The 11,298-nt window shown below is 58.0% G+C and overlaps 1 protein-coding gene across 1 annotated transcript; it reads right to left on the bottom strand.

Moving 5' to 3' along the window:
• Positions 1-1,383: 1,383 nt before the first annotated feature.
• Positions 1,384-3,262, bottom strand: FOXA2 (forkhead box A2; the record flags this gene model as incomplete). The annotated part of the gene is given in 3 exon segments (XM_079550116.1): positions 1,384-1,688; positions 1,691-2,630; positions 3,176-3,262. Coding segments are annotated over 3 exon segments (1,332 nt in total).
• Between the last annotated feature and the right edge of the window lie 8,036 nt (positions 3,263-11,298).

Raw genomic sequence — 11,298 nt, 5'->3', positions numbered from 1 at the left:
TTTCTACCCCCCCCCCCCCCCCCCCCTTTTCCCCCCTCCGCCTCCCCCGTTCCCTGTCCCCTTTTCTCTACCCGCGGACAAAGCGGAATTTTAAGAAGGATTTGAATGTTATTTCGGAAAGAAACATCTACGACAGCCGTAAACGGCGTGGGAAAAACAACAAGTGGTTGTGAAAACGGGCACGGGAAGGAGGGAAGAAATGACAGCACCGCCCCGGGACGGGTTCCGCTGCCCGAGCCGTGGGGCTGCGAGCGGCCGGGAGGGCTTTAGGGCAGAAAGAAACAGCGATCCTTTGGCCGCACCGCTCCCTGCGAGGCCATCCTCCCGACCCCCGCGGTTAATACCGTCCAGGCTCCTCTCTTTTAGCGCTCCCAGCCGTGCGCTTTGCCCCCCCGACGGCAGACCGAGCGCGGCCGCGCATCCCCGCTGCCCACCGTCCCGTTTCCACGGGGATCCCCTCCCCCCCCCCCCCCCCCCCCCAAAATCCCCGGGACGGCTTTTCATCGCTGACCCCCCCGATCCTCCACCCCCGGGCTGGGTGCGCTTCGGCCAGTCCTTCCGAGGGCAGGAAAAGGGAGCCGGGAGCGGCACGGCCGCACCGTCGGGGCCGCACGGCCGGGGAAGGAGGGCGAAACCCGGCAGAACAGAGAATGCAGGGGGAAAAAAACCGCCAATAACACTTTAATAGAGTTCTGTGGCAACCTGGCTAGTCGCTACCAGAATACACATTTATAAGCCATAAATAAAGCATACAGAAACGATAAATTAATCAGATCCAAGTAGTTTACTCTCCCGGTAACATCAAGTGTTTGTTTCAATTACAACGATCTATCCTGACTTTTTTTTTTTCCGCTTTTTTTTTTTTTTTTCCGTTTTCTTTTTTTTTTTTTTTTCCCCTCCCCCTTTGTACAATTTTACAAGACTTTCCATCCTCAGATCCCAAACTCGCATGGATTTCCCACCGAACGAGGGCTTCGTTTTCTTTGCGTCCGTTTTCGTCTGTTTGTTTTTGTTTTTTTTCCTTTTCCTCATCACTTCCACACAAAAAAATAGATATATTTAGACCTCCTTGCAACGACGACAACGAAAAAAATAATAAACCAGCCCCAACAGAAAAATCCCTCTCCCCTACACCTCCCTCCCACCAAACTGAACCACCCCGCAAGGCAAACCAGGGGGACCGCAGGGTCAGGGTTAGGGGGTGGCACACGAGGTGCGCCCTGCTGCTCCCTGAGTGGATGCAACCACCTGGAGCCTGCAGGGATCAAAACAAAAAATAGATAGATAGCTATATGGGTAGGTACCGTGCTCGGCAGCGCTCACAGTCCATCACACTGCTGGGGGACCGCGCGGGGCGGGGGGGTTGGTTTTCCCCCTTTGCCTTTAGGAGGAGTTCATGATGGGCCGGGAATACACACCTTGGTAGTAAGAAGTCTCTCCGGCCAAAGGGGAGGACTCCAATGGGTTTTTGTTCGTTACGGGCCCCATGGCCAGGCTGGCGGGCACGGGCGAGGCGTAGCCCGAGTAGTGCATCACCTGCTCGTAGGCCTTGAGGTCCATTTTGTGCGAGGGGTGGTGGTGGTGGTGCGGGTGGTGGTGGTGCTGCTGCTCGGAGGACGACATCAGGTTGTTGATGGAGAAGGGGTGGTTGAAGGCGTAGTGGTGCTCGGGCTTGAGGTGGGCGTCGTGGGCAGCCCGGCGTGCGGCGGGGCCAGCAGGTGCTGAGCCGGAGAGGCCGCCGACGGCTCCCCGGGGCTCGGCCCCGCCGCTGCACCCTTCAGCTCGGCCAGGGCGCGCTTGTGGTCCCGGCACGGCGAGGCGCTCGCCGGTGACTCGGCGCCTGCCGAGCCCTCGGAGCCCCCCGAGGAGCTGCCCTCTCCCAGTGGCTGGCTGGGGGGCTGCCCCGGCCCCTTCTTGCCCCCGCCGCCGTCCTTGGTCGCCAGCTGCTTCTCACACTTGAAGCGCTTCTGGCGCCGCAGGTAGCAGCCGTTCTCAAACATGTTGCCCGAGTCGGGGTGCAGCGTCCAGAAGGAGCCTTTGCCCGGCTTGTCTGGGGAGCGGGGCACCTTGAGGAAGCAGTCGTTGAAGGAAAGCGAGTGGCGGATGCTGTTCTGCCAACGCTGCTGGTTCTGGCGGTAGAAGGGGAAGAGGTCCATGATCCACTGGTAGATCTCGCTCAGCGTCAGCATCTTGTTGGGAGACTGTTGGATGGCCATGGTGATGAGCGAGATGTAGGAGTAGGGGGGCTTGGCGTGCGTGTAGCTCCGCCGGTACGTCTTGGGGTCCCGCGAACGGTTGAGGTTGGACTGCCCGTAGATGGGGCTCATGGAATTCATGTTGGTGTAGGGGGCCAGGGCGTTCATTGAGCCCGCTTGGCCTCCCATGGGGCTCATGCTGGGGCTCAGGTGGGCACCCATCCCTGCCACGCCGGCCGAGCCCATGCCGGCCATGGCCCCCGCACCTGGGGACATGCCAGCGAGTGAAGGGCTCATGCCCGTGTTGGCGTAGGACATGTTCATGGAGGTGGCTGCCGTCATGTTGGCCGTGGTGCTCATGGCCGACATGGTCATGTACGTGTTCATGCTGTTCATGCCCAGCCCTGCGTTCATGTTGCTCACCGAGGAGTAGCTCTGAGGGGACAGACGAGAAAGAGAAGGGAGATTTGGGAGGATTGGAAATGAGAACGGTTCCCGAGTAGGGCACCCCCAGCCCAGCCCTGCAGCCCCGGCGCTGCGGAGTGGGAAGGGTTAAACCCCCGGGGGGCATCGGCGGGAGGTGGGGGGGGGTGTTGAATCTCTCATTAACCAAAAAAAAAAAAAAAAAAAAAAAAAAAAAAAGGAGCCCAAATTTAGATATTGAAAAAAGTCGGGATCGCAGCGAGCTTGGAGAATCCGAGCTGGAGGAAAAGGGACAGCCCCGCGCGAAGCGAGAAAAATACCTTGTGTGGGGGGTGGGGGGGAGGGTAGGGGGAAAGGAAAAAACGCGAATCGCTGCCCGGCAGCCCCGATCGCTCCCGGGGGGGCCCGGCCCCGCTGTCCCCTGTCGTCGTCGTCGTCGTCCCCCCCCGCTGTCCCCCGGCCGCGGTTCGGCGCCTTGAGAATATTTGGTGACAAAGTTGAGGTTTTCCCCCCAGGATCCCGACGCGGGGATCGGGCCGCCTGGCTCCCCCCCTTACCTCGGGCTCCCCGTAGTAGTTGCTCCAGTCCGTGTGCTCATGGCCTTCCATTTTCACCGCTCCCAGCATACTGGAAGTGGAGTGCATGGCAGTTTAAAATTTAACAGACACAACAAACGACGACGCAGAGAGAGAGAGAGAGAGAGAGAGAGCAATCCAAAAAAAAAAAAAAAAAAAAAAAAAAAGTCGCCAGCCCTCCCTCCCCTCTGCCGCGCTCCCTCCGTCGGAGCCGCTGGAGGAGGAGGAAGAGGAGGGAGGGAGGAAGGGAGGGGGCACCGCCGGGGCCGGGGTTTTTTTTTTCGCCGCCGCTCCTTGGGTGGGTTTCCGCAGCGCTTCGCGGCGAAGAGTCGCCCGGAGGCGATGGAGGAGACGGAGGAGGAGGAGGAGGAGGAGGAGGGAGGAGGGAGGAAGAAGAGGAGGAGGGAGGAAGAGGAGTACAAGTGCTGCAGTGACGTGGGTGCCCGAGTGATATAGCACGGAGCGGCCGGGCGAGCCTCCAATCCCCAGGTCCTCGGCTGCCCATTTGAATAATCAGCTCACACCTAGGCGGGAGCGGCTGCTCCGCGGCCCCCCGACCAGCACCCCGGCGCGGCTCCCGGAACCCCCCCGCGTCTCCCCCCGCCCCCCGCAACGGGAGGGGTCCTACGGGACCCCCATTCCACCCTCACTCCGACGGGAGGTGTCCCCTCGCAATGCCCAAAGAGAGCGGTCCCCCGGTCCCCCCCCCCGACGGCCGCAGCCCCCCGAGCCGCACGCACCTTTCTCCCCGCGGCTGCTCGGCCTCAGGCCGCCTTCCTCCCGGCCGTGGCCCGGCTCTGCCTCATGCCTTCCCGCGGCTCTGCCTCAGGTACCTACAACAATTTCGTAACTAAAACAAACAGGAAGGGCAGGGGAAGGCGGGAGCTGGGAGAGGGGAGCGCGGCGGGGCCGGGCTCAGAGCCGTCGGGGGACACGCAGCCGGAGCGGGGCCCGGTGTTTCCGTCTGGGCAGCGCCGCTCCGCACCCACGGACAGACCCACGGACGCTGCTCGAGTGTAGCCGTCGGGGAGCGGCTGAGCGGCTGTCTCCGTCCGTCCCTCCCTCCTTCCTTCTCTCCTTCCCTCCTTCCAGAGAGGAAGCGCAGCCCCCTCCGGGTGCCCGACACCTCCCGGCCCCGCAGTATTCCCCCCCCCCCCCGCCCGGTGGGGGACACGGAGCTGCCTCCCTCCCCGTGCCGTGCGCCCTGTACCTACCTGCCCGGGCACCAGGCGGGGCAGCGCGGCACCGACCTTTTCCCTCGGTTATTTATTTGGGTTCTCTCCCGGCGTTAACCCCAGCACCGCTCGGCGAGGTTAGCGGGAGCTTTTAAACATTAACACAAACCCAACTGCCGAGGGGCTTCGCCGGAGGGCTTTTCCCCTCGTCCCAACGCCCTCGGCAGCCGTCTCCAAACGAAACTAGCCTCCTATCGCGATAGCCGCGGCGATAGAAGCAGCCCGCCTCCTCCCGCCCATATTTAGGGGAGATGGGGGCTGGCTGGAAGCGAAGGGGGAGACCCCAGGGGGGCTGCCCTCAGGGCGGGGACGCGCCGGGAAAAGGGGGATTTGCCCCCAAAAAAGGGGGGATGGGGGGGGGGGGGAGGAGAGGAGGCCGGGTAGGGCTGTCCCCAGGTCTAAGAACGGTGGCGCGGCGCCCCCTGTCGCCTGCTGTCCCCAATCCCGGAGGGTCGGGGGTGGAGGGGCACCCCGCCTGCCCCCCGGGGGACCCCCCGACGGCGAAGGTCACCTTCTCGTGCATCACCTAGGAGCATCACCAGCGAGCACATGTGCTGGGCGAGGCCGAGCCTTCCCTCTGTACCGGCATCGTGTGGTCCTAAATGGGAGCCCCGTTGGCACATCATGGGGTCCTCCATCTCCCATCCCTTATCTCACGAGTCTAACTGCTATGCCGCTACCCTTGGGCAGCCCAATAAAATTAATACCTTAAGAGAACAGGGAAAGAAAGCAGTGAAGTAGACAGTCTTGCCTTGTAGAGAAACATTTTTTTAAATACCCCAGATGATAAAAATTGAAAATGTTCGGCGGCGTCTTGTTTAAACACACCTGCGTGGGCTCTGGAGAAACGCACCGGCCATTTAAAAAATGACTTCTTCTCTTTAATATTTAAGTAATATTTATTTTAAATTTAATTTTTTAAATTGCATTTCTATTTGCATTGGGAGCCATGCCTGGAGGAGCCGCTGTCCCCTTCCTGCAGGCAGGAGGCAGGGGTTGGGCCACCCTGGGCAGCATTTGCCACCATTCTGGGCCACCTCCACCACTGACTGGTGATGGTGACAAGCACATCCCCTGCTCTTCTTGCTGGGTGAAGGCATTTCCCTGCAAAGGAAAATCAAAAACCAGCCCCTCCCATCCCTCCCGCCCCCCCTCCTTTACAACTGTACCTTATTCTTGACAACAAACAGGGTAATTATCTCCCTTCTACTGATAATTATCATAATTAATCCAATATAATGAACTCTCCCAATTGCCCTGCTGTTTCAGACTAAATGCGGTGGTTGTTTTGTTTTGTTTTGTTTTTTTCCCCTGTAGCTGAGGAACTGCAAGACAGGAGCACTCACTGCCCTGTGGAACAGAAGCATTTTAATAGCAGGAAGGAGAAGGAGCACACATCACAGCACTGGGTGATGGCACTTTCCCCCATAAGATCCCTGGAAGCAACCAAAGGGCTCTGTGGGGCTGAGGGCATCCCGAGCAGCTCTCACTCAGGCAGGCAGAAGAGACCCTGGGGTCATTGCCAGTGCCATATTTCTGCTCCCAAGGTCAGGGCTGAAGGGCAGGATGTGTGCAAGGGGGTGCTTGTGGGGTCCCTACGGTGCGCTGCCATTTCATAGAACCATCTGAGTTGGAAGGGATCCTTGAAGGCCATCCATTTCAACTCCCCTGCAGTGCACAGGGACACCCACAGCTCCAGCAGTGCTCACAGCCCCCATCCAGCCTGACCTCGTGCAACGACAGGACACCATCATCCCTCTGTGCAACCTGTACCACTGCCTCACTGCCCTTATGGTAAAAACTTCTTCCTCATATCCAGCCTACATCTCGCCTCTTTTAGTTTGAAACCGTTTCCCTTTGTCCTATCATTTCTGTGGGGCATTGCAGGAGCCGATATTCTTTGCTCGCTCAAGGACTCAGATAGGAGCACTGAAATCAATGGCATCCCACATAGAAGGGATCCTCCCGTCTCCATCACCCACCCAATGATGCTGGCCATCAGCCTCGGCCCCGCAGGCAACGACAGCAATTACACTCTGCTGTATTGACTGAACTACTTGACAAATTCTCCCACCTAGTCTTTCCTAATTAGATTCAACGTTTAATGGGTCTTCTTAATTCATTTAAAAAAAAAAAAAAAATGTTTTCCAAGGTTTTAACAAGTCTAACAAAAGACAAATCCAGAGCATGCCAAAATTTAGTGATTTTAATCTAACTCGCAGCCCAAGGAGATGCTGTGGTTTGAATGCTGGAACCCCTCTGGCAGCAGATACTGCTGGAACTTGGTTGTCACCTAGCTGGGAAATACCAGGAGATGCCTTTCATTCTTACAGAGGTCATAGATCAAGGCGTTATCTGAGTTGGAAGGGACCCTTAAAAGCAGTGTGGTCCCTGCACTGGACAAGGACACCCACATCTCCAGCAGTGCTCAGAGCCCCATCCAGCCTGAGCTTGGCTGTCAGGTCCTTACAGTCCTTAACAAAAAGATCCAGATGCCCATCTTGGTCTCGACGCAGCCCTAAAAGCAGAGGGAAGAACTCCGTTGTCACCCATGGAAACTTTTGGAAGTGACACCTTTGAGGGATGCTCCACATGTTCTGCCTCCTGCACTTATTCTTCCCAGGGCTCCGACACAAAGCCAGTTGTCACAGAGCAAACCTAGTGCAGCTGTGCCGTGCCTCATTCACACATAACCCTGTGGCTGCCATCCTGGCCTGGCCGCCATCTCTATTTTTGCCGTATCCAGGTGTTATTTTTGCATCCCTCCCCACTCTCTAATTATTCAAGGCTCTGAGCTGCTGTACCACAAGGTGCCATAAAGCACTGGAAGCGTTCAAAGGATGCACCTGGGGAAACGACGTCACTGAGGATGGTGAGTGGGGGACAGTTTGGTGGCACTTCAGGATGCTTGAGGACACCAGGGGACAAGGAACCCATGCACAACCCACGGACAAGATGATGCCTTCTGGAAGGACTCCACAACAAAATCACCTGGCCTCCCAAAGTGTTCAGGCTGCGGCTGCTGTTAGAGGAAATATTTTTTTTTTATGTTTAATGATCAGTTTCTGAAAACTGAAATGCCTTTGGTTTTACAATGAGAAAACAAACAGAAAAATTGAATGTGGATACTCCTCCCAAACAGCCCTGCTTTAAAACCTCCCTGTTATTTTCCAACAAAACCCCTTTTTTGCTGGAGAGCATCCAGTGGCGGAAGGTAAGGCAGGAGGAAGCAGTAGCTTTCAGCACTAAATGGGTGCAAAACAGCCCTCACCGTGTTGTTGCAGGTCACCTCCATCATGCTGCACCCCATGGGCTGTGGGGTGTGAGATGCCTGAGCAACGGAGGGTGGCACAGGCTGCCCAGGGTCACCATCCCTGGAGGTGTTCGAGAGCTGTGGGGATGTGGCAGTGAGGGATGAGGTCAGTGGGCACGGTGGGGGTGGGCTGGGTTTGGGCTTGGTGATCTTAGGGGTCTTTTCCAACCTTAATTCTTCTATGATTCCATGCTCGGGAGATAAGGGATGCTCAGCTGATGAGGGATGCTTAGGAGATAAGGGATGCTCGGGAGATGCAGGATGCTTGAGTGATACGTGATGCTGCTCCTGTGCACTGAGCAGATCAAACCCTTCACAGGCTGAGCGCCTGCCTGACGGACATTTATAGCCTTCTGAGTCATTACCAGCCTTGTTTAAACCAGTTTTACCTGGCCAAGACCTTTAAAATAGCCTCATTTATCCCGAAAGGCTGCTGGGGTATAAATAGCAGGGCGAACCGCTCGCGGAGCATTGAGCGCGGGGAGCAGGGGAGCACGCATGGCTCACAGCCCAGCTGGCACCCCCAGTGTGTCCCCATCCCCACAGTGCTGAGACAAGCCCCCAGGGACCCCGTCCCCTTTGGGATGGGGAGCAGCAGCTCTCAGGAACTCTGTGTCCCTGGCAGTGCTACCGGCAAAACAGCCAGAGCGGAGATTTCTGCTCCCAAAAACACGGAGCTGCCTGGGGCTGGGAGCCCGTCTGTGAGCCTGCGGTTTTGTGACCACTAATAGCAGCCCTGTGCCCTGCAGGATCACCCCATAAATCTGACGTGGGTCAGACGCGGGCACACAAGCACGGTTCTGTTTAATTAGCACAAAACTGCTGCGGTGATGGGCCGGGGGGAGATTTGGGTCTCAGATGGGCACCCCACGCCTCAGCGGATCCCGCTGCCAGGTGAAAATCTCCAGCTCCAGCTGTAGGATTGCCATAACTTTGGCCAAACAAGCTTTTATCTGACTCAGTAATCCCCTATTTTTTTTTTTTCCTCAGGACACCTGCTCGGGGCGGTGCTCTGCCTGGAAATGCCCGCCCTCCCCGGGGGACCTCTCCCCCTAAAAATAACCCATCCCTTCCCGCAGCATCCCCGGCCCTTTTGGGGGAGCACAGCCACAGCAGTGTCCCCGCAGCGTGTCCCAAGTGGCAGGCTGCTAAATAAAGCGCATCCCAGGAGCCGGTGGAAAGCTCCCCTCCAAATATTTCTCTCCCCTCGCTCTGATCTTTCCCTTTTTCTTTTCGCAGAGGAAACATTGCCCAGATCAACACGCTCCCGAGGAGTGATTTTACACGGGTAGGACGGAGCTTGCTGCCTGCTGGAAAAACTTCCAATCAGCAGCATTCACAAGCTGGGTTTATTTTTCGCAGTTTTCTGAGTTGGGTTTTGTTTCGGTGCCAGAGTAAAGAGCTGGAGGTACATATTTCAGCCCAACCTGCAACACCCTCGTCATCGCCGGATTTGAGTGAGGAGAGGGCTGTGACCTACATTTGCAGCCCAGCCTGCATAGGGGCTCCCCAAAACCCCCAGCATCGCCCCACTTCGCTTTATGGGGTTTATCGCGGGGTCGACGCTCATCTATTGGGAACGCTGCCCCAAACGCCAAGCCCAAGCATCCACCAAAGCCTCAAAGCGTGGACACGGGGCTGGAACAAAATTACCCAGAGCTTTTAAAAGCTCTCCCACCTTCGTCTCCGCTCTTCCTCCGGGTAGGTGTCCCGGCGGCGGCAGAACAAGACGCCTACAGAGGGCTGCTGGAAGCTGTCGGGCCGGAATACACTGGGAGGCCTTTTTGCCTGGAAACTATTTCCTACCCGCAGGCTGCGGTGGCAGCAAGCATTCCTAGGCGGGTTGGCAGGCGGGCGGCGAGCCCCGGCCCGCGGCACGGCACTGATGTCCCCACCACAAAGCCCTTTTATGCTCGTGGGATTGGGGTTTGTTTTCTCCGAGGGGAGACGCGCGGCGTGCCGACGGTGAGCGGGGCGAAGCGTCGCCTCCCCTTGTTTCACGGGGCGAGCGCAGGGAAAAAAGAGAGGTTTGTTGCAAAGAGACCCGAGCCGAAGCTGTTGGGGAGCAAAAACAGCCCATTAAAGTCAGGGCTGCGGCTGTAAATCAATAGAGCTGCTGCTATTTCCATCTGCCAGGCGACGAGTGGGGCAGTGCCCACGTGTCCCCTGCCCACGTGTGCCACGCAGAGGGATGTGTCCCCTTGCCAGGGGATGTGGCAGCGCGAGGTGAGACCCCCCCCAGTGGCTGTGGGTCCTGATGGACCCACATGGCAGCACCCTGAGCCAAACAGCCCCGTATGGTCTGGATGTTTTTCCCAAAGCCCCAAAGACGTGAATGTAGATCTGTGATTGATGGAGGAGATGCGATCGAAGAGCTGTGATTGAAGGGACGTGATTGAAGGGATGTGATTTTTGGTTTCCCTTTCCTATGAATACTCAGACGAGCCCACAAGCTGGAAAAGAAGAGATCAGGAAGAAAGTTTGGCTGTGCCATTGGCCTCGTGATTTAATCTGTGTGCAGGAGACAGAGCTCCCCTTGAATGGCGATGGGGACATGGGGCCGCCTGGCAGCTCATCAGACCTGGCTCCGCGTGCAGGCAGGGCCGGGCCCTTATCTCCCAGATACACATCTGCTGGGTGCACAGCCTCGTCCATCCCTACGTGGATCCCCTCGGCTTTATGCCTTCTGCTTGCCTACAGGCATCCCGAAGGGTCACTCAAAAACCGAGTGACAACAGCGCGGCCCACAGCCGTCCCCTTCCCTCCAGGGCATTTCCCCTGCCCGGGGCGCTTCCCGCACAGCAGCACACCTTGCTGACAGCCTCTGATTTGTGCGGTCTGAAGGCGAGCAGCCGGGATCCGGCCTCATAGCGGTGATGTGCAGGAGCCCCTCGCTGCTTGCCCACCCCCCGGTTTCCAAGCCGCGCAGGTGCCGGCAACCCTCACATTAGCACCTCATCAGCTCCCCGGGGCCCAGAGCAAACACAGCCTGCCCGGCGAGGAAATGCCCGAGGCCTTAAGATGCGGGCGGCTGGAGGATGCTTCCTGCCTCCTCGTCCTCGGGTGGGCAAACAGCACCTGGGCAGGCGGGCTGGTGTGCGGGGGGGCACGGATGTGGATTCAGGAAGCGGACCCCCCCCCCAGAGCCCCCCGCCATGCACATGTTAATGGCACCCCGTGGCACCGGGCTATTAATTATTCCCATCGGCGGTACCCGCTGCAACGGGAGAGCTTCCCCTCCGCTTCCCACGCCGATGGGGCTTCTCCCCCCGGGAGGAAGCTCCCCGCTGTCGCTGTCGGGGGCCGGCATTGATTCGCGCTGTCGCTCGCTGTAAAGGTGAAAAGGAACACCGTCTTTAGAAATAAATAGAGGCCGGCTCGCCAGCTGAACTTATCAAGTCGGAGAGATGGCAGTCTCGGAAAGGAGAAAATAAACAAATTTGGCAGCCAACTCGCCGAGCAGCGCTCCGGTTATCTCCGAGTCACAGCCCCGCTGCTCCGGAGCCGGGCGATAGCATCGCGAGGCACGCAGCTCTCCGCAGTGATGCGATCAGGAA

Source organism: Tetrao urogallus (assembly GCF_951394365.1).
Source record: "Tetrao urogallus genome assembly, chromosome: 2".
Classification (NCBI taxonomy): domain Eukaryota; kingdom Metazoa; phylum Chordata; class Aves; order Galliformes; family Phasianidae; genus Tetrao; species Tetrao urogallus.
Note: the sequence above shows the minus strand (reverse complement) of the source record. Positions and strands in the feature narration are given on the sequence as shown.